This window comes from Nothobranchius furzeri, chromosome 4 (assembly GCF_043380555.1).
Source record: "Nothobranchius furzeri strain GRZ-AD chromosome 4, NfurGRZ-RIMD1, whole genome shotgun sequence".
Taxonomy (NCBI): Eukaryota; Metazoa; Chordata; class Actinopteri; order Cyprinodontiformes; family Nothobranchiidae; genus Nothobranchius; species Nothobranchius furzeri.
Window position 1 is genome coordinate 82661661 of NC_091744.1, and position 18447 is coordinate 82680107.

Here is an 18447-nt window from a genome sequence, read left to right on the forward strand (position 1 = left end):
TGTAGGCCATGATCTCAGGTCACAGGTGGCCCACCTGTGGAGCAGACTGGGTTCATAAAGATGCATGCAGGTTCCAAATGTCTGCAAACACGTGTGAATAACAGGCAAAATGATGGCTCACACTTTACTGAGCGCGTTGTGTTTGTCTTACACTGAAAACGATGAAATCATAAATGACTGCAAACGTTTTTGTAGGAGAGCAAGATACTGGCAGCACATCAGCTGCTGCTAGACACTAGGATCATCAGAACAGATTACCTCTAAATGTTTCTGCGAGAAGAAGAAAAAATGGATGTTTGACTGAAAAATCAATAGATGCCACTTGGAGTCACCGGTGGCTGCACAACCACTCCAGTTTCATCAGTTTAATCAGACTAATGAGCCGGTTGGCCTGAAAACACCAAGATGATCAGAAAAAAACACACTGCAGGGTTCAGGTTTGGGTATGGCAAGCCTTAAAACCCCCTAATCATAGCTGGGATTAATCATCACACACACACACACACACATGGATATGAGACCAGATCAAAGCCCACCATCAGAAAGCTTCCGACGAGGACGGACATGAGGAGAAAACAAAAGGTTTAATGTTCTAAAACTGCTTGTTGTCAGAAATAAACGTGCAATGTTTTCCCAGCTGCTGTAAAACAAACAAATAAACAAACGATGTCCATTAAGGCCGTTTTGTTCTCTGTGGCGAGTTGAAGAGATGCGGTCTGTTGCTAAGATACTAATGTGTCATAACCAGCGTGCTCCTCCCGTGATGTCACACTGGAGGTTGTGATGAGCTGAAACCGCCAGCGTCTGTCTTCGTCTTCACTCCTCGGAGTCCTCGACTCCGGTGTTTACAGAAGATCTGAAAAACACCGATCCCTCAGGGGCGCTGGTTTTAGACGGATCAGAGCAGAGACAAATAAATCCAGTTTGTGTTTGACACCTGCTGCTTCCCTCGTGACGGCAGGACAGGGAATCAGACGGATGAAGGAAGAGTGATGCACGAGATTATTATTTTATTTGTCGCCTTAGAATGACAATTTCAGCAGTTTGTTGTAGTTTAGGTAGATGGTTGTGATCGGCTTAATCTGTGATCTGAAACTAAAAGATCTGATTGATTTGTCTCAATTCACGCATGATGTGAATCCCTGCAGAATGATGAATTATAGTTTTAGTGCATGAGGATTTTTCAAGAGTCAGCCACAACCAGGATTGGTGCTTTTCTGAATTTACATTTATGATGTTTTTCATTTGCCCACAATGTGTTCAAAAGTACAACAAATATAAAATATATCAGAAATGCAACTTAAACGACACAAATACTGAAAATAAAAACTCAGTGTACGAAGAAATGAGCAGTTTACTTCAAACCCTGAGCTTCACCTCTTTAGGTGAGCGTCTTACCTGAGGGAAGGCTGCACAATCCAACAGGTTCTGACCCAGCTGCACACCTGAGTATGCAGCGTGTGTGTGTGTGTGTGTGTGTGTGTGTGTGTGTGTGTGTGTGTGTGTGTGTGTGTGTGTGTGTGTGTGTGTGTGTGTGTGTGTGTGTGTGTGTGTGTGTGTGTGTGTGTGAGGGGGGTTGTTTCTCTGCACACACACAAATGCATGCACACGTCCAATATAACACACACACACACACACACACTCATTGGGTCTGACAACATGTCCTGTTTGCTGCACTGGGGCCAAACAGGAAAAAAGTCAAAGTCTTACAAAGATGTGACAAATTAAACATTTCAAACCAAATCAAACTCCGTGTGATGCGTTTCCGGTGGCTTCACATTTAGTTATCCTCCCACATCCTTCCGCGTTTAACCTCTTTAGCCCACGGAGGCTGAACCTCCAGCTGACTGAGCGTTACTTCAGCCAGAAGCTCCCAATAAATCACAAAATGTACATACGCGCGCGCACATGCACACACACACACACACACACACACGCCCTGGATCCTCACTCACCTCAGTAACGAGTAACTTCTTCACTTGACAGTCACTTCTCACGGTGAAGAGCAGAAAAACATCAAAAGTTCTTTGGTTTAATGTTTTTTTTTTTTTGTATTATCTAGAAGCGGCTGCGCGCACGCGCTGACATTTTGACCCGCAGTTCTGTCCAGAGACGCGCAACAGCGTGTGCGCAGAAATCATCCCCAGTCCGAAATGAGCGCTCCGCCGAGCGCAGCTGATGGATCGAGCTCCAAGCTCGCGAGAATAAAAGCACACCGGAAACTGTCTGTTAATCTTCAAAATAAAGCTCAAGTGGGACAAAACCTGTTCCGGTTCATGTTTTAAATGTGATTGTGTCCCTGAGACTTTTTCCACTTTAATTTTGATTTTTAAAGTTATTTTCTTTAAATCCCGAAAGATTCAGGACAAACGTTAACAACTGATAGTCATTTTGCCATGTTATTCTTTCATTTGTAATTTCTTTTTGCTTTATTTAGTTTAGTTTTTACGTTTTATTTTTACTTTTTTATTTAATAAGGCATTACGGCCTCTCGGTTGTTCTTGTATTTTATTTTTGTACCTCTGAAGTTTTGAGTCTTGTTTATTATTTATTGTACTTTGAGCGCCTCTGATCTATATTAACCGCTGTGAGACAAACAAAAGATGTTGTTTTGTTTTGTAATAAAATAAAACACAATTTTAGTGACTCAGGATGGAAGAAGCTGCACCAACTCTAGTCACCACAAGAGGGAGCCAAAACACCACGGCGGCTGTTTCTGCACTGACTGCATTTTTTATTTCTTCCGGACTGATTTTATTTGACAAAATATCCTAAAAGCATGTAAGATTGACGTCAATTAAACCTTTTTATATTATAAGCTAAATATAACACATATTTGCACCAAAAAAATGAATAAAAGTACCATTTTAATGTTTCACGCTTTATAAACAAACTTAATTTAACCGTCAGGATTTCATTTTATTTATTTTAATGGCGTGTATTTATATGTACTTTTTAAACTGTATTTAACCGTTGTTGGACCAGGAAGTCCCTTAAGATTAACGCATATTTTAAGGGAGACGAGACGGCCGTTATGTTAGAAAATCATCATCAATCATCAGTGGAATACACGTCAAGACTACATTTCCTTGCATTGAAATATAAGCATTTAATTTACATTTACAATAAAATTGTTTAGTTAAAGGTTTTCTGTTTTTTTCTAATGTTGACGTTGAAACGTCTCACCAGCCACAGAAGAATGAAAACACTACATTTTTTGTTTGTTCTGCTCAAAAGTCCTGAAACAGACATTAGTAAACATTTGATCATAAGAAGAAGAAGAAAATATCCTTTCTATAGCACCTCTCAAGATAAAAATCGCGAGGTGCTTCACAAAAACAAAAAATTTAAAAATATAAAAATGAATTTAGAAAATGGTTAAAAATATGTTTAAAATGAGCAAAAATATACAATTGTGATTAAAACAATGATAAGAAAGAGAGAGAGTGAGCCGGAAAGAGGGAAATCAGTGGATCCTGAGGAAGGTGGAATAGGTGGGGAGAGCAGAACCAGGTGAGGGCGATGAAGGTCACACAAAAGCCTGAACAGGTGAGTCTTCAGCTGCTTTTTAAAGGAGACCACTGAGTCCACTGATCTCAGGCTCAGGGGGAGAGAGTTCCAGAGTCTGGGGGCCACAGCAGCAAAGGATCTGTCACCTTTGACCTTTAGCCTGGCGCTGCACAACCAGTAGGCTTTGGTCACTGGACCTCAGGGACCTGCTGGGGGTGTAGGGACTAAGAAGATCACCAATGTAAGATGGTCCTTGTCCATGTAAGGCCCTATAGACCAGAACCAGGATCTTGAAATGAACCCTGAAGTTGACTGGCAGCCAGTGAAGCTGGAGGAGAAGCGGGGTGATGTGGGTGTGTTTGGAGGACTTGGTCAGAAGCCGAGCACAGGCGTTCTGAACCACCTGTAGACGGTTCAGGGAGGTTCTGCTCAGACACGTGAAAAGAGAGTTACAGTAGTCTAAGCGTGAGGAGATGAAGGTGTGGAGAACTGTCTCAAGTTCAGAGCGGGACAGAATGGGACTCAGCTTAGCAACGTTCCTGAGATGGAAGAAGGAAGAGAGAACAAGAGAACTGACATGAGAATCCAGAGTGAGAGCTGGGTCAAAGGTCACGCCAAGATTCCTGACAGAAGGTTTGGTGTGAGAAGCAATATAAAATATAGGATTTTATATCAACAGCCTCCTGGAGAGACTTAATCCCACAAAAGGGCCGCACAAAATTGGCCCCCAGGCCGTACTTTGGACACCCCTGCTCTACAAGACAATCTAACTGTCTGGTAATTAGAAAATAGGGACAAAGGTAAAATTCAGCCAGCTCAAAAGAGGGTTTTTATTTTTATTTTGATTTTACAGAAATCTTTTTATAAAATAATAAACGTAAAACAAAACAATAAGTTTATGGAAACCTTGACTGAAATGAAAAAAGCATAAAAGAATACATTTGAGTGATCTTATTTGTTTAGTTGTTATAGGAAAACACGTTGACATGAGTGTAAAAAAAGAGAAAAATACAACATTAAGGTGCTTATAGAAGAAACACGGTTAAAACTTGGTAATCCAACTCATTCATTTAGATGAAAAATAAATATTCTAACTTTCTTTGGTTTTTGACAGCAGAAAGAAATACTTGGCTTCAGCAGAGGCCACAACCGACAAAGACGTGGAGAGGAGAAATTCGTTACTGCAGATGGGTGATTTCATGTGTTTTTCACTCGTGTGGCCTCTCCGAGTGCAAATGAACTCCTGTAATCAGAGCATGAATCATAAAACATGCACGAACATATACACCGTATTTTCCGGACTATAAGCCGCTACCTTTCCCCCACGCTTTGAACCATGCGGCTTATAATGAGGTGCGGCTTTACTGAAGATGTTCCTTCACCTGCAGGGGGCGCTTTAGCAGAAAGTGAAACAGGTGGAAGTCAAAAGTGGAAATCGAAGAAAGTGCTCATTTTAATTGAGCACATGCAAGCAGCCGGCACAACGAAGAATCTTTTTCAAATCCATACCCCCTCGTCATGGTAACTACACGTATGAGTTCATATGATGCCGCATTTAAGTTGAAGGCCATCAATCTGGCAGTAAAGGAGGGAAACAGTGCTGCCGCACGTAAGCTTGGCATGAATGAATCCGTGGTTCGGCGCTGGAGACGGCAGCGGGAAGAACTCATTCAAGCCAGCTTCACCCGGGGATGATGACAGCGACACGGACAGCGACGCCGACATCGCCACAGAAAAGGTATGTGACGAAGCTCTTCTGAGGCTGTTCAGCTCCGACACTGAAGAAGAGGACTAATGGCTTAAAGGTTTGTTTATGCTTGACGCGTCCGCGAGGTCCACACGGCTCCACGCGGCAAAATTGCGTCATTTTAACAACCACGCCCCTCCACCGCACCTCCGCACGGCCCAAAATTTCCGCAACGCGCACCTAGGAAATTTTCTAACCACGCGGACGGACGGACGCGGAAAAACATGGCGGACTGGCAAGAACTAGTATGGCAGAGGTTCATAAATACAGACATTTGTATGATTCAGCTCTCAAAGATCACCGTGATCCAAATGTTGTTAATAATTCTTGGAGAGAAATAGCTCGCACTGTTGGAAAAGACGAGGACGCTGTTAAAAATGCTGGAATGCCATGTTGTAAACAGTAATTTCTACTTCTACTATGGTGTAGTGTTGGATGCATGCCGTAGAGCTCCATGCTGCCCCCTACAGTTTGGGAGAATATTGGCTCACCGCAGAGACGAGCCGCATGAACCATAAACGCTGCGAGTTGTGAAGCGCGTTCCATCCGCGAGCCGCATCACCAAGCGGAAAGTAAATGCGTCAAGCATAAACCAAGCTTTAGTGTGCAGGAGGAAGATGAGAGAGAATGACTTTTTCTGGTAGGCAAGTGTGATTTATTTACTAACCAGGCATGTTTTGTGTGGTTTTTATTTTCTAATCATCCAGGGCTTATTAATGCTGTGTCAGCGCTGTTCTTTCCTTCTAAAAATGCAAATGACCGGTAATAACGTGTCAGTGCTGTTTTTATTTTATATCCATCCAGAAATATGAATGCTATCAGTGCTGTTTTTATGTTATAACATCCAGAAATATGAATGCTGTCAGTGTTTTCTTTTCTAAACTTGCAGGCACGTTCACCCGTGTTTAAAATTCGTTTTGTTGAATTAAAAAAAACAACAAAAAACCTCCGTGTAGCGTCTTTCTGTCTAACTATCTTATGTTATGGCCGTACATGCGCTGTGCGCCGGAGACCTGCATGTGGCTGCTGCGCCGCGGCTTGTATTCGAGTGTGGCGTGTGTGTAGAAAACCTTGTTTATGTTGATGGGGCTTATATTGAGATGCGCTCTATAGTCCAGAAATTACGGTAAGTGCTTTAAATCGCTGCTGAGGGATCAAAGCGACGTTTAGTCTGAGTTGAAATCTTCAACTTTTAACTTTTTTTTTACATTACAGTAAAATCCAAACATTCATATTCAGCCATTAAACGTATTTCCTGTTGCTGCGGTCCTGATGAAGGTCCGTTCACCATGGATCTGCAGAATCGTCACATGGAGGAGAAACTGAGCCTCCTCTCCGTCTGGCTGAACCTCTGAGCTTCGCTCACTGAGACGTTGTTCTTCCACAGCCTGATGATCTGCAGAGACGGGCAGGACTGCAAGGCTTTAACCAGAACCGCCAGTCCAGCAGAACTCACGCTGTTGCACTCCAAGCTGGAAGAAGCACACAGCAAACGCTCACCACCACTCAGGAAACAGCTGGACCAGCTCGTTATTGGTTTTACAACATCTGGATTGTGTTTGCGCAAAAGTGTGAAACTCACTCGAGACGGATCAGATCCCGGCAAAGAGGCAGAATCTTGGCGAGCTCCAGAACAACATCGTCTCCGCAGTGATTCCATCCCAGACTGAAACAAGAATCCTCATCTTGCTTATTTTATACGTTTGAGTGACGGGGAGGAAAAGCATTTTTAAAACAACAACAAGTAAAGATTTAGTGTTTCTTTCACCCCACATCCTGGATGAACGGGCATTTGCCCAAACTCGCCGCTACAACGCCGAGTTCTGACGTCCCGACAGAAGTCAGACTAAAGAAAGGATTTAAAAACAATCAGTGGGTTTAAAGATCAGAAACTGGGTTGAAACAGGACCAAACTGGTCTTACTGGATCTTTCTGAGGTTCGTTAAGCTCCTGACTGCTTTGGCCAGGCTGACTGATCCGTCTTTTCCAAAACGATTGACTGAAACACTAAAAAAGGAGAAAAAAAACACCAGATAAACCTCAGATTAGCTCAGGCAGAAGAAGTTAGAGAAGTTCCTCCTACTCCAGCACAGCGAGGCGCGTCATCGACGGCAGCACCAGGCTCATGCTGGCAGCGGTCAGGTCACCCAGGAAGTTACTGGACAGACTGGAACACAGAGAAAAGCCAGTTTGATCTCAGAACTGGAAACAAACTGGAGTTTTTAGTCAACGGTCACCCTTAGAATGTTGTTGGCCACCAAACTGGCCACACGTGAATCATATCAATGTTCACACAAACTACAAATTCATATTATTTAATCAGACATGAATGCAAAACCCAATAAATTAAAGAGTAAATAAATAATCAGATTTTTTAAAAGCTATACGTGTTTCTCTTGCCAACTCAAGTTTAAAGGGACTTTACGGACTTTTGAATTTTTATGCTCACGATCGCCCCCTCAGGCCAAAAGCGTAACGGCAGCTTCAATAGTAGGCTCGTGCACGAGGCGCTCATGCTGTACGTGCACACTCCTTGACGAAAATAACAGCTGAGACAGTCCCGTGTGTGTGTGTGTGTGTGTGTGTGTGTGTGTGTGTGTGTGTGTGTGTGTGTGTGTGTGTGTGTGTGTGTGTGGCCCGGAGGACAGAGGACAGGAGAACGTGCAGCTAATTAATTAAATAATGTGGTTCTGTATCTTTCTCTTCAGCACAGCCGACAAAGGTTTATGATGGGTCAGTCCTCCTGCATGCTCAGATCATTCCCTTCCCTTGCTTGAAAAATTGTTCCAAAATGAAAGTTGAACCCACATCTTTTTTATCTGTGAATTCAATGCCGTTCGGCGAGTCTCAAATAAAAATTTGGGCATCTTACTGCAAAAAATATACCATTAATGTAAAAAAGAAACTCTAAATAAACTATGTTCACATCCAGAATCAAACCCAGGTCTTCTGCATGAGAGTCAGACATCTTACAAGGTGAGCTACACTCTAGTAACATTCATAGTATCTGTAACTTTTATATCCTTGATGACAGCTGAAACAACGTCAAACCAAAGAACGGTTCGGAGCGAAAATGGCTATTTTGTTGCTAACTTGCAGGAAATATCTAGAAGAAAGTTCTACAGAAAGTAGCTAAGGGTCCTCAGAAATGTAGCTAGCTTTGTCACTAGGCGTTAGGAACAGCGACAAAGTGGCACTGCCTCTCTCTCTGCTGCTAAAGCTACGGATAGCAAATGCTACGGGCGATGCCTGAGCGTGAACGCGCATGAAGCAGCCTGCTCGACCCGAGCATCTCTCTTTTTCTGTGATTTTACAGAAAAACAGGCAATCACAGTAAAAATGCCAGGGCTCATTCTACAGGACCAGGACATTGCAGGAGAATGTATGAAGAAGACATTTATTATTTCTATACATGTTTTGGCTGTCAAACTTCCATAATGTCCCTTTAAATCTCTACAGATTTTGTGAAGACATCAATTAACCTGTTTAAAAAATTCTGCAATAAATTTTAAAATAACATCAAATAACAGTTTGAAAAGTCTTCCTGAAAAAAAATTGTGATCCTCAAAAAGCTGTGAGTATTATGTAGAAACTGCTCTTACTGGAGCTCCTCCAGGAGGCTGCAGCTCTTCAGAGCATCAAGCAGCTTCTCCCCCGAAGCGTCGCTGATGACATTCTTAGAGAGGCTGAAGGATAAAAACACAAAAAGGGCTTAAAATCTGTCAGTTTTACAGATACTGAGATAGAATTTCAGTCTTTTACAATAAATAAATGAAATATTAACAGATCAGAGAAAGTGTCACATGATTCTCCATCATTTCTCATCACAATGATTTTAGTTTAAGATCATGGCCTGAAGGTGATGAGGGAAAGGATTCCTGTAAGGAATTACAGGATTAGATAAACTCTTTTAATCTGTTTGTCCTTTATCGGGACTAATGTGTGATGCCCCGTCCCGAGGGAAACTTTGTTGGAAAGACCGACACGGTGACTTTTCTCTACGTAATTTTTGGTTTTTTGAATGCAGAAATGATAAAAGTCTAATTATCGACATCTTTCTTTTGACTAAGAGAAACAAACACAAGCAAACGTCAGCGTCTGGGCTAATTAAAGGAAACAACCGATCCTTTTCAACCGAAATCCCAAATACCCATAATTAAAATATTGTGTTTAATATTGTTAAGCAGTTTAAAATAAAAAAAACTTGATCTTTTCTTGTGCTTTTAATTTAAATCAAATCTCATTTTTACATACTTGAGGAATTCAAACTCTTCATAGTAGTAAGTACAACAGTGACTATTGTATATTCATTGGTTCACCTAAATACATGAACCTTTGTTATTATTATTTTTTCTTCAAATTATTCTCTTAAGTGTTGGTGCTGCTGTAACAAGTGAATTTCCCCACTGTGGGATCAATGAAGTTGATTCTATTCTATTCTATTCTATTCTATTCCATTCTATTCTATTCCATTCCATTCTATTCTATTCTATTCTATTCTATTCTATTCTATTCTATTCTATTCCATTCCATTCCATGCCATTCTATTCCATTCTATTCTATTCCATCCCATGTCATTCTATTCTATTCTATTCCATGCCATTCTATTCCATTCTATTCTATTCTATCCCATTCTATTCCATTCTATTCTATTCTATTCTATTCTATTCTATTCTATTCCATGCCATTCTACTCCATTCTATTCTATTCCATCCCATGTCATTCTATTCTATTCTATTCCATACCATTCTATTCCATTCTATTCTATTCTATCGCATTCTATTCCATTCCATTCCATTCCATTCTATTCTATTCTATTCCATTCAATTCCATGTCATTCTATTCCATTCTATTCTATTCCATCCCATGTCATTCTATTCTATTCCATTCTATTCTATTCTATTCTATTCTATTCTATTCTATTCTATTCTATTCTATTCTATTCCATGCCATTCTACTCCATTCTATTCTATTCCATCCCATGTCATTCTATTCTATTCTATTCCATACCATTCTATTCCATTCTATTCTATTCTATCGCATTCTATTCCATTCCATTCCATTCCATTCTATTCTATTCTATTCCATTCAATTCCATGCCATTCTATTCCATTCTATTCTATTCCATCCCATGTCATTCTATTATATTCCATTCTATTCTATTCTATTCTATTCTATTCTATTCTATTCCATTCTATTCTGTTCTATCCTATAAATAAAATCTGAATGTAAACAACAACAACATCTGTTACCTGATCTTCTTGAGCCGCTTCCATCCAGGAATGATTTTAATCAGCTGTTGTATCCCTCCATCATCCATCCTCCAGCCGTCCAACCTGAGGAGTCAACACTTCCAGCATCACTACGATCATCCTGCTCTTATGAAGAACTGAAGAAGATTCATCGCGTTTGTGAACGAGCAGCAAAGTCGCTAAATGTAGAAAACAAAACTCAATCGATGGTTTTTATTTGTCAGCATCCGTCTAAAGCAGCCAGGAGACTCAACACGATCCGTTCTGATTGGTCTGATGCTTTCAGAGCTCATTTAGTCTTTTACACACACGCACGCACGCACACACACACACACACACACACACACACACACACCTGCTAGTTAATATCAGGGTTTTTTAATGCATCCGATTTAGAAGAGATGAGTTCTTACTTCAGACTCTGGATGGAAGTCATGTTTCCTAAAGCTTCAGCCAAACACTCCCAGCTGTTCTCTTTCAGCTGCAGAGCTGCATCCAGACTTGGGTGAAGACAGAAACAAACGTAAAGCTGACTAGTCAGGCTTCACAACAACAGAAGTTTTGTTACAGAGAGTCGTCGTTAGCAGATGAATGTCTCACCAAAGTTCTTCTAAATGTTTGGATCGTCTCAGAGCTCTGATGAGCTGCAGTCCTCCATCTTCTGACCACACACAACAAGACAGGCTAAAGGAGAAGTGGGAGAGAGACGTTTTAAAGCGGTTCTACTAAACGTTCCACAGACCGGATCTCGTAAACTCACCCGATTGAGCGAAGACGAGGAAACAGTTCCGTCAGACTCTGAGCAGCTGCATCACTTATAGAATGACCTGAAAGACTAAGAGGGAAAGAAAAGCCTGATCTTAAAACATGACTTGACCACTAGGGAGCAGCGTTTGGTTTCAGAGTAAACATTTTAGGATTTGGTCCAATGGGGAGACGCTGATCAGACTAAAAACATGAGTTTAGTTTATCCTTGTGCTCTGGAGCATACAGGTGCTTATTAAAGGGACTTTACGGACTTTTGAATGTTTATGCTCGTGATCGCCCCCTCAGGCCAAAAGCGTAACAGCAGCTTCAATAGTAGACGCGTGCACGAGGCGCGCATGCTGTACGTGCACACTCCTTAACGAAAATAACAGCTGAGACAGTCCCGTGTGTGTGTGTGTGTGTGTGTGTGTGTGTGTGTGTGTGTGTGTGTGTGTGTGTGTGTGTGTGTGTGTGTGTGTGTGTGTGTGTGTGTGTGTGTGTGTGTGTGTGTAAGGTTTAAGATGGGTCAGTCCTCCTGCATGCTCAGATCATTCCCTTCCCTTGCTTGAAAAATTGTTCCAAAATGAAAGTCGAACCCAGATCTTTATTATCTGTGAATTCAATGTCGTTTGGCGAGTCTCAAATAAAAAATTGAGCATCTTACTGTAAAAAAATACCATTAATGTAAAAAAGAAACTCTATATGAACTATGTTCACACCCAGAATCAAACCCAGGTCTTCTGCATGGGAGTCAGACATCTCACTTGGTGAGCTACACTCTAGTAACATTCACAGTATCTGTAACTTTTATATCCTACATGACAGCTGAAACAACGTTCAAAGAACGGTTCGGAGTGAAAATGGCTATTTTGTTGCTAATTTGCAGGAAATATCTAGAAGAAAGTTCTACAGAAAGTAGCTAAGGGTCCTCAGAAATGTAGCTAGCTTTGTCACTAGGCGTTAGGAACAGCGACAAAGTGGCACTGCCTCTCTCTCTGCTGCTAAAGCTACGGATAGCAAATGCTACGGGCGATGCCTGAGCGTGAACGCGCATGAAGCAGCCTGCTCGACCCGAGCATCTCTCTTTTTCTGTGATTTTACAGAAAAACAGGCAATCACAGTAAAAATGCCAGGGCTCATTCTACAGGACCAGGGCATTGCAGGAGAATGTATGAAGAAGACATTTATTATTTCTATACATGTTTTGGCTGTCAAACTTCCATAATGTCCCTTTAACTCAAGCAGATAGACATTAGCAACAACCTCAGAGCAGCCATTGTTGCTGCTCATCATTCTAAGAGGGGTTAAAGGTAATTTCTAAACTGTTTGGATTTCTACTGAGCTAGAATTTAATCTGATTTCCCAGGTTCCCTAAACTACACACAATGACTACTGAATCTCATTTTTCTGACTCACTTTAGTCGTTGGATTAATGTCATCTGCAGCAGGATCTGTGAGAGCTCCTCAACTACAGCCGGAGTACGTTCCTTGATTCCAACGCTGCAGAAGACAAGATGAGGAAATTGTCATGTGTGACCTTTAAAACACCTGTAATATGTGAAAATGTTTACCTGAGAGAGGTGAGATTCGGTAACGAAGGCAGCAGAGAGGACAGGAACTCAACTCCAAGTCTGTCTGTGGAAAAGCTTTTTGGATAAACAAAATTATTTTTTTTGTTAATTAACTTTTATTGTGAATTTATTAAAATGACAATGAGAAGGACGTACTCCAACTCTGTGAGTTGTGGAAACTGATGGGTGAAACCTTCTACTAATGGAAGCTGGATTCTGTCCCCGAGGCTGAGGACAGACAAGAAAGGCCAGATCAGAGAAACAGGAAGCAGGTGTACAACTTCCTGTTTGGTTCCACCCCAAAACAAACTACATAAACATAAATGATTACGGAGATCAGCTGATGCTACAATAAGCTAGAGCTACATTTACTTTCTGGCAGCATGTTGTGTGTTGTTTAAAAAACTTAATAATAATAATAATAAATCAAACTTATATAGAGCTCCGGGAGTTGATGTCACTTCTCCCAGCATGCAACAGTTCAAATCGAAACGGCGCCATATTGGCAGGCAGAAGCCCGCAGCTGGACTATTTGTTATTGTCAGAAAACTCAATCAGACGGGAAACATGGTAGATTCCTGTTGTGCCCCAGGATGCAGGACAGACGCGGACGACATAAAGAATGAGCCATCTACAGGATCCCCAAGATCCGGAGCGCCGCAAACGTTGGATCATTGTAATAAAACGCGCCAGTGACCGGGCTAAAATGAAACTGTGGGATCCCGAGAGTAAAGGCTTTCGCTTATGCAGCGACCGCTTCATATCAGGTACTTAAACCAACGTTTCCTCAACTGTGTACGGTATTTATTTTAAATGCTTTTATTACGATTCTTAGTGGGCTTCCTAAACTTATTTTGCCGTGGCTTTTTCTGTCTTATTACTCATAGCAACAAGTAAACATCACGTAAAACGTTGCCTCGTGTTTCTACGTGCTGCCGTTTACGTGTTTTATGATCACAGCAATTAACCGGCTAAGCTGTATTTCATTTTAAAGCAATGGTTGATCAATTGTCAGATCACACATAAAAAGCACTTTGGATTGCTATTATCTGTCTCACCGAGACAGATCTCAGACAGATCCTGAGACGCTCCTGCCTGACATATTTATTTTATTCACGGAAAAATATCAGACTAGTGATTTCTCTTGGCGTTCAGTTTATACATTCAAACAGCACAGCACTCTATTTAAACTACTTACATGTAAATCTATGTTATTTGTCCATCCATCCATCCATTTTCATCCGCTTATCCGGAGTCAGATCATAAACGCATACAGCCACGCAGAAAACCATCTATAGTGTTGCAAGGTTAGCTAACGTTAGTGTTAGCATTTCCAGCGGCAAAACCCTCGACTGCTGCAGCGGTTGAGGGTTGACTCTCTTCATCCAGATCCGTAGGTTTTTGTGGGTCTGAGATCACTTCCAAAGATTCATTCGTTTCTGACTGAACCCGTGGAAATTTGGGCAACAAAAACCGATCCATTTCACCACTAGCTAGCTCTACCTTTCGTTCGCAGGTGGAAAATGAGGTCAAAGGTTAACTCATTCACTGCCAATGACGACTAAAGTAGTCATTTGCATTTTTTTTACTGTTTGAGCATCGGAACGAGCCCCCGCACTGAGAGAACAAACATCTCAGCCCTGAAGCTGATCTTCATCCGCATACGTCACAGATCACATGATCAGGAAGCAGACCATCCATGTGTTTGGAGATCGTTTTGGGCCATTGCTGTAAAAAAAAAGTGAGGCGCGAACCGGAAAAGCGTCTGCCGATCACAATTCGACAACGAGTTATGAAAGAACGGATAACGCTCGAAACACGCGGCTTCTTCTTGATGTAAGAGGGGAGTCTCCTCTTTGTTTAGGCTGTTTTGGCATTGGCATCATGCTAGCGCGCAACGTTCTGTGACTCTTAAAAAAACAGTAAAAACGGTGAGAAACGCTGGCAGCGAAGGCCGTTAGTGATCAGGAAACAGCTGGCAGTGAATGAGTTAACATCAATTTCCTGTTTTGGTTTAAGTTTTTACTATCTATATGATAATTTACCGATTATTTTTGTTTTGTATGTTAAATATGATCACATCCACATGTTAAATTAAAATTAAATTGTAAAAAAAAAAAATCTAATATTCACTTGGGGGTGCTATGAGGGTGCAATGACTAATCCAGGGGTAGCTATAGCGCCCCCTAGCCCCCCCATCCCCCCCCCCCCCCCCCCCCCCCCGGCACCGCCACTGAACGGAGGTGCCAGGAAGGAGAATGGCGATGGGGAAGTTCCATCAAATATGATGGTGCAAGGTTATTGAGGTATTTGTAAGTGATGATGAGCAAATTGTAATGGATCCGGTATGGAACTGGGAGCCAGTGAAGTTGTTTGAGTACTGGAGTTATGTGGTCCCTGGAGCGAGTGTGGGTGAGTAAACGTGCTGCTGAGTTTTGGATGCATTGAAGTTTTTGTAGGGCTGAGGAAGGAAGTCCGTAAAGAATGCTGTTACAACAGTCCTGTCTAGAGGTTATGAAGGCAAAGATGAGTGTTTGGGCAGTGGAGTGAGTGAGGGATGAACTTGTAGATTTTAGTTAAAACTGAAATAAAAAATAGAATTTAATCTCAGCTACTTTAGAAAAGTGAGGTTTAGTTTTTATGTTGAAAAAAAACGATTGTGTTGTAATCGTTTCAGACAAATCTGGTTAAAACTGGAACAAAACCGCAATAAATCAATCGGCGCATCACATCTGTAAAAACTCACTAAGCTGGAGCCATTTCTGTGTCTGCTAATGTGTTGTTTTACACTCCAAAACGGTTGTTTCTCAGAGTTTCATTAAATCCGTCGCGTGGATTAGGAGATTTACAGAAGAACAAAACAAACCTCACGATTGCGGTCGCTGACTGAGCTGGAATTGCTGCTTCACTCCTAAAAAACAAAAGCCTAATTTAGCTTTTTGGTTCCTCCTAAAGTACTGATCTGATTCTGCTGATTTGTTTATTGCATTTTTGTTTATTTATACCTGAACAGATGTTACTGAACAAATTAGAAAATCCTCACCTGAGTGAGGTGAGTTCAGAGTTCATCAGAGACAGCTGAAGGCCGGTTTGATGGATCCTAAAGGTGAAACTCGTCAGTAAAACGTTGGGATGATCTGGGACCATTTATCGGGAGCAGGGAACTCACCTGAGAGTTGAGATGTTTTTATTCAGCTGCAGGCAGCGATGCGCTAAACTCACAGCTTCTTCAGAACCAATCCAACTCTCTTCAACACTGATGGGAAAAAAAAAAACGTTTATCTTCGTCGAGTGACCAGAAAATGTTGAGGGGTTTGTCTTCACCTGACTGTCAATCCTCTCTGACTGCAGGTTAAAACTCTTATGAAGGTTTCTATCCACTCCCACTGCAGCGTGTTGTTCTTTAATCTGTGGTGCAGCAACAATAAAAAAGCTGAAATCTAAAATAAATCTTATTCTTTAAATATATTTAAACCTTTAACATCTCCTGATTTTCTAATAACGCCAAATCAACATCGAAGAGAAAAAAATTGTTCTTTCCTTCTTGATTATAAAAATTATTTGCATATTGTTAAAATGAGTGTGGGACTTTTATTGTGAAAGATCAGATTATTTTACACCAGTCTGGTCAAACTGGGACAGCGGGAGACGATCTCTGCTAAGCTGATCAGATGATCTCGCTCCAAGCTGCCGTTGCTGATTCTGAAAAGCACAAACAGAAATATTAAAATCAATATCTGACCCTTTCTTTTATAACTGCTTAATAAAATTAATTAATATTTCAGGTTTAAATAGCTTACTTTTAATCATTATTAAAATCATTACTTCAGGTATTAAATGATGAAAGCGTGTCCAGGTGATTAAATAAACCCTTTAAACTCCCCCCTCAGAAGATATGTGGAATGTGCCGTCGCTATGGCAACTCAACTCTGTCTCCTTTCCCAGCCTGGGCGGGACTGCGGGAAGGCCGCTGAAATGTTCCAGGGTCACTGCAACCCTCCAACCCTCAATGCTCCTCCCCCTATCCACACTGAGGTGACATGCGCTGCTTATCGTGGCTGCAGGAACTGAAGTGGGGATAGTCCCAACCCACCACCCCACCTAGTGGACACTTATGTTGTGTCTGTCTGAAGTCTGTTGCATTTCTGTCTGAGGTGTTTTTTTGCAGAGCAAAGCTGCCCTCCTGGTGGGAGGGTAACTCTGAGGTGCCTTTTTCCCTCCACCTGAACCAATCCTCATGTAACCCTCTTATCTCTATTAAAGCCGGGCGTACACTGTGCCACTTTTTCACTTTTTTGAGCCGATTTTCCACTCGTGCGAGAATCCACGAGATCGGGGCGAGTTTTGCGCTGAGCGTCGTGTAGTGTACAGGGGGTTACGAGAGGCGATTAACACCACGTGACAAGCTACCGATCAGCAATCGTGAGCTCGCACGGACTTCTGGCGCGTTTGATATTTTGCTCGTCCCTCGTGTTGCTACCAGACGTACAGTGTGAGCAGTCAGGTTGCATCCGAGAACTGGGTCGTGCAGTGTGAGCACATGACTCGTGAGATCTGCCCTGCGATGAGGTCGTACAGTTTGAGCTGAAGCTGAGTGCTACGAGTGAAAAAGTCACACAGTGTACGTCCAGCTTAAGGTAGCGTGACTCAGGGTTGCGAATGACCACAGTCACCAATTCTTGTCCTGTGTCTTGCCCGTGTATGTCTGATCTCTGAATTGTGTGTACTGAAACTCTAATTTCCCTCTGGGATTAATAAAGTTTCTTTGATTTATTTGATTGATTGAAGGGTTAAACGTTGTTTTCTTCTCACCTGAGACTTTTCCCACTTTCATCCTGTCGTCTGAACCAGATGAGACATCGCTTCTCTTCTCCCAAACTACCAACCAACAGAAACTTCAGAACCGGTTTAGAACCTTCAGACATCTGACGGCGTCCATCCTGACTCACCTGGTTTCCACATCGGAAACGTCAGGGCAGGTAGAAAGTGTCGTGGCCACGCCCATCAGCCCCTGCCGGCTCAGTCTGTTGTAACTCAGACTGGATTAAGGTTAAATTAGAACATTAAACTTCATTTTCAAATCAAAACAAATCCATATTCATAATTATTCCTACTTGATGCAGCTGCTGATTTGAAGTTTTGGTAAAGAATCGATTAAGAACTTCACTCCTTCGTCTTCCAGCTGATTATCTGATAAACTGTCAGGAAAAAGGAGAATAAAATGATGAACAAGCCAGTAGAAAAGTCAGATTTTAGGAGTGAGTTTGTGTTTGAAGGATTTTGGTTCTTCAGGTTCGTACTCAAGGTAAGAAATCAGCTGATCTTGCTGCAGGATCTCCAGCAGGCGCTTCAGTGAAGCAACGTCTCTGAAACAAAAACCTGTTAACCTGTAAACAGAGAGAAGTTATGATTAATATTTAGATGTTTTATTTCCTTATTTTCTAGTAATTAGAAGAAAGTAAAATGCTATTTTATCCACAAAAGTTGTATTTTGCCTTTAAGTTTTAGTTTCATCGTTATCTCATCCTGCACGGTCGCGGCCTTCAGAAAAGAACTTTGCTTGAATTATTTTTGCTTTTATTCTTTTTCATGACTGTTTTTATAAACTCCTGTTTTCTTT

The 18447-nt window shown here is 41.6% G+C and overlaps 2 protein-coding genes across 4 annotated transcripts in view; both read right to left on the reverse strand.

The window, feature by feature from the left end:
• cpne2 (copine II) overlaps positions 1-2462 on the reverse strand; it is a 60633-nt gene extending 58171 nt beyond the window's left edge. The window contains exons 1-2 of the mRNA XM_054733367.2: positions 1956-2462; positions 1-34 (exon numbers count right to left, since the gene is read on the reverse strand). The exon at positions 1-34 is cut by the window's left edge and continues 167 nt beyond it. Coding sequence (XP_054589342.1) covers positions 1-10 — 10 coding nt within the window. The 5' untranslated portion in view covers positions 11-34; positions 1956-2462. The remainder of the gene's footprint in view (positions 35-1955) is intronic.
• A 1872-nt stretch (positions 2463-4334) lies between these two features.
• Positions 4335-18447, reverse strand: part of nlrc5 (NLR family, CARD domain containing 5) — a 38267-nt gene continuing 24154 nt past the window's right edge. For 2 of the 3 annotated variants that reach the window (XM_070550515.1, XM_070550514.1), the window contains exons 32-53: positions 18128-18214; positions 17942-18025; positions 17777-17866; positions 17640-17705; positions 16446-16529; positions 16152-16235; positions 15997-16083; positions 15871-15927; positions 15694-15738; positions 12984-13055; positions 12828-12902; positions 12673-12756; positions 11270-11344; positions 11110-11193; positions 10923-11009; positions 10510-10593; positions 8860-8943; positions 7341-7424; positions 7181-7264; positions 7026-7103; positions 6840-6923; positions 4335-6729 (exon numbers count right to left, since the gene is read on the reverse strand). In XM_070550515.1, the coding sequence (XP_070406616.1) occupies positions 6564-6729; positions 6840-6923; positions 7026-7103; positions 7181-7264; positions 7341-7424; positions 8860-8943; positions 10510-10593; positions 10923-11009; positions 11110-11193; positions 11270-11344; positions 12673-12756; positions 12828-12902; positions 12984-13055; positions 15694-15738; positions 15871-15927; positions 15997-16083; positions 16152-16235; positions 16446-16529; positions 17640-17705; positions 17777-17866; positions 17942-18025; positions 18128-18214 (1825 nt within the window). In that variant the 3' untranslated portion in view covers positions 4335-6563. The remainder of the gene's footprint in view (positions 6730-6839; positions 6924-7025; positions 7104-7180; positions 7265-7340; positions 7425-8859; positions 8944-10509; positions 10594-10922; positions 11010-11109; positions 11194-11269; positions 11345-12672; positions 12757-12827; positions 12903-12983; positions 13056-15693; positions 15739-15870; positions 15928-15996; positions 16084-16151; positions 16236-16445; positions 16530-17639; positions 17706-17776; positions 17867-17941; positions 18026-18127; positions 18215-18447) is intronic. The other variant, XM_015965189.3, reaches the window with a different exon arrangement.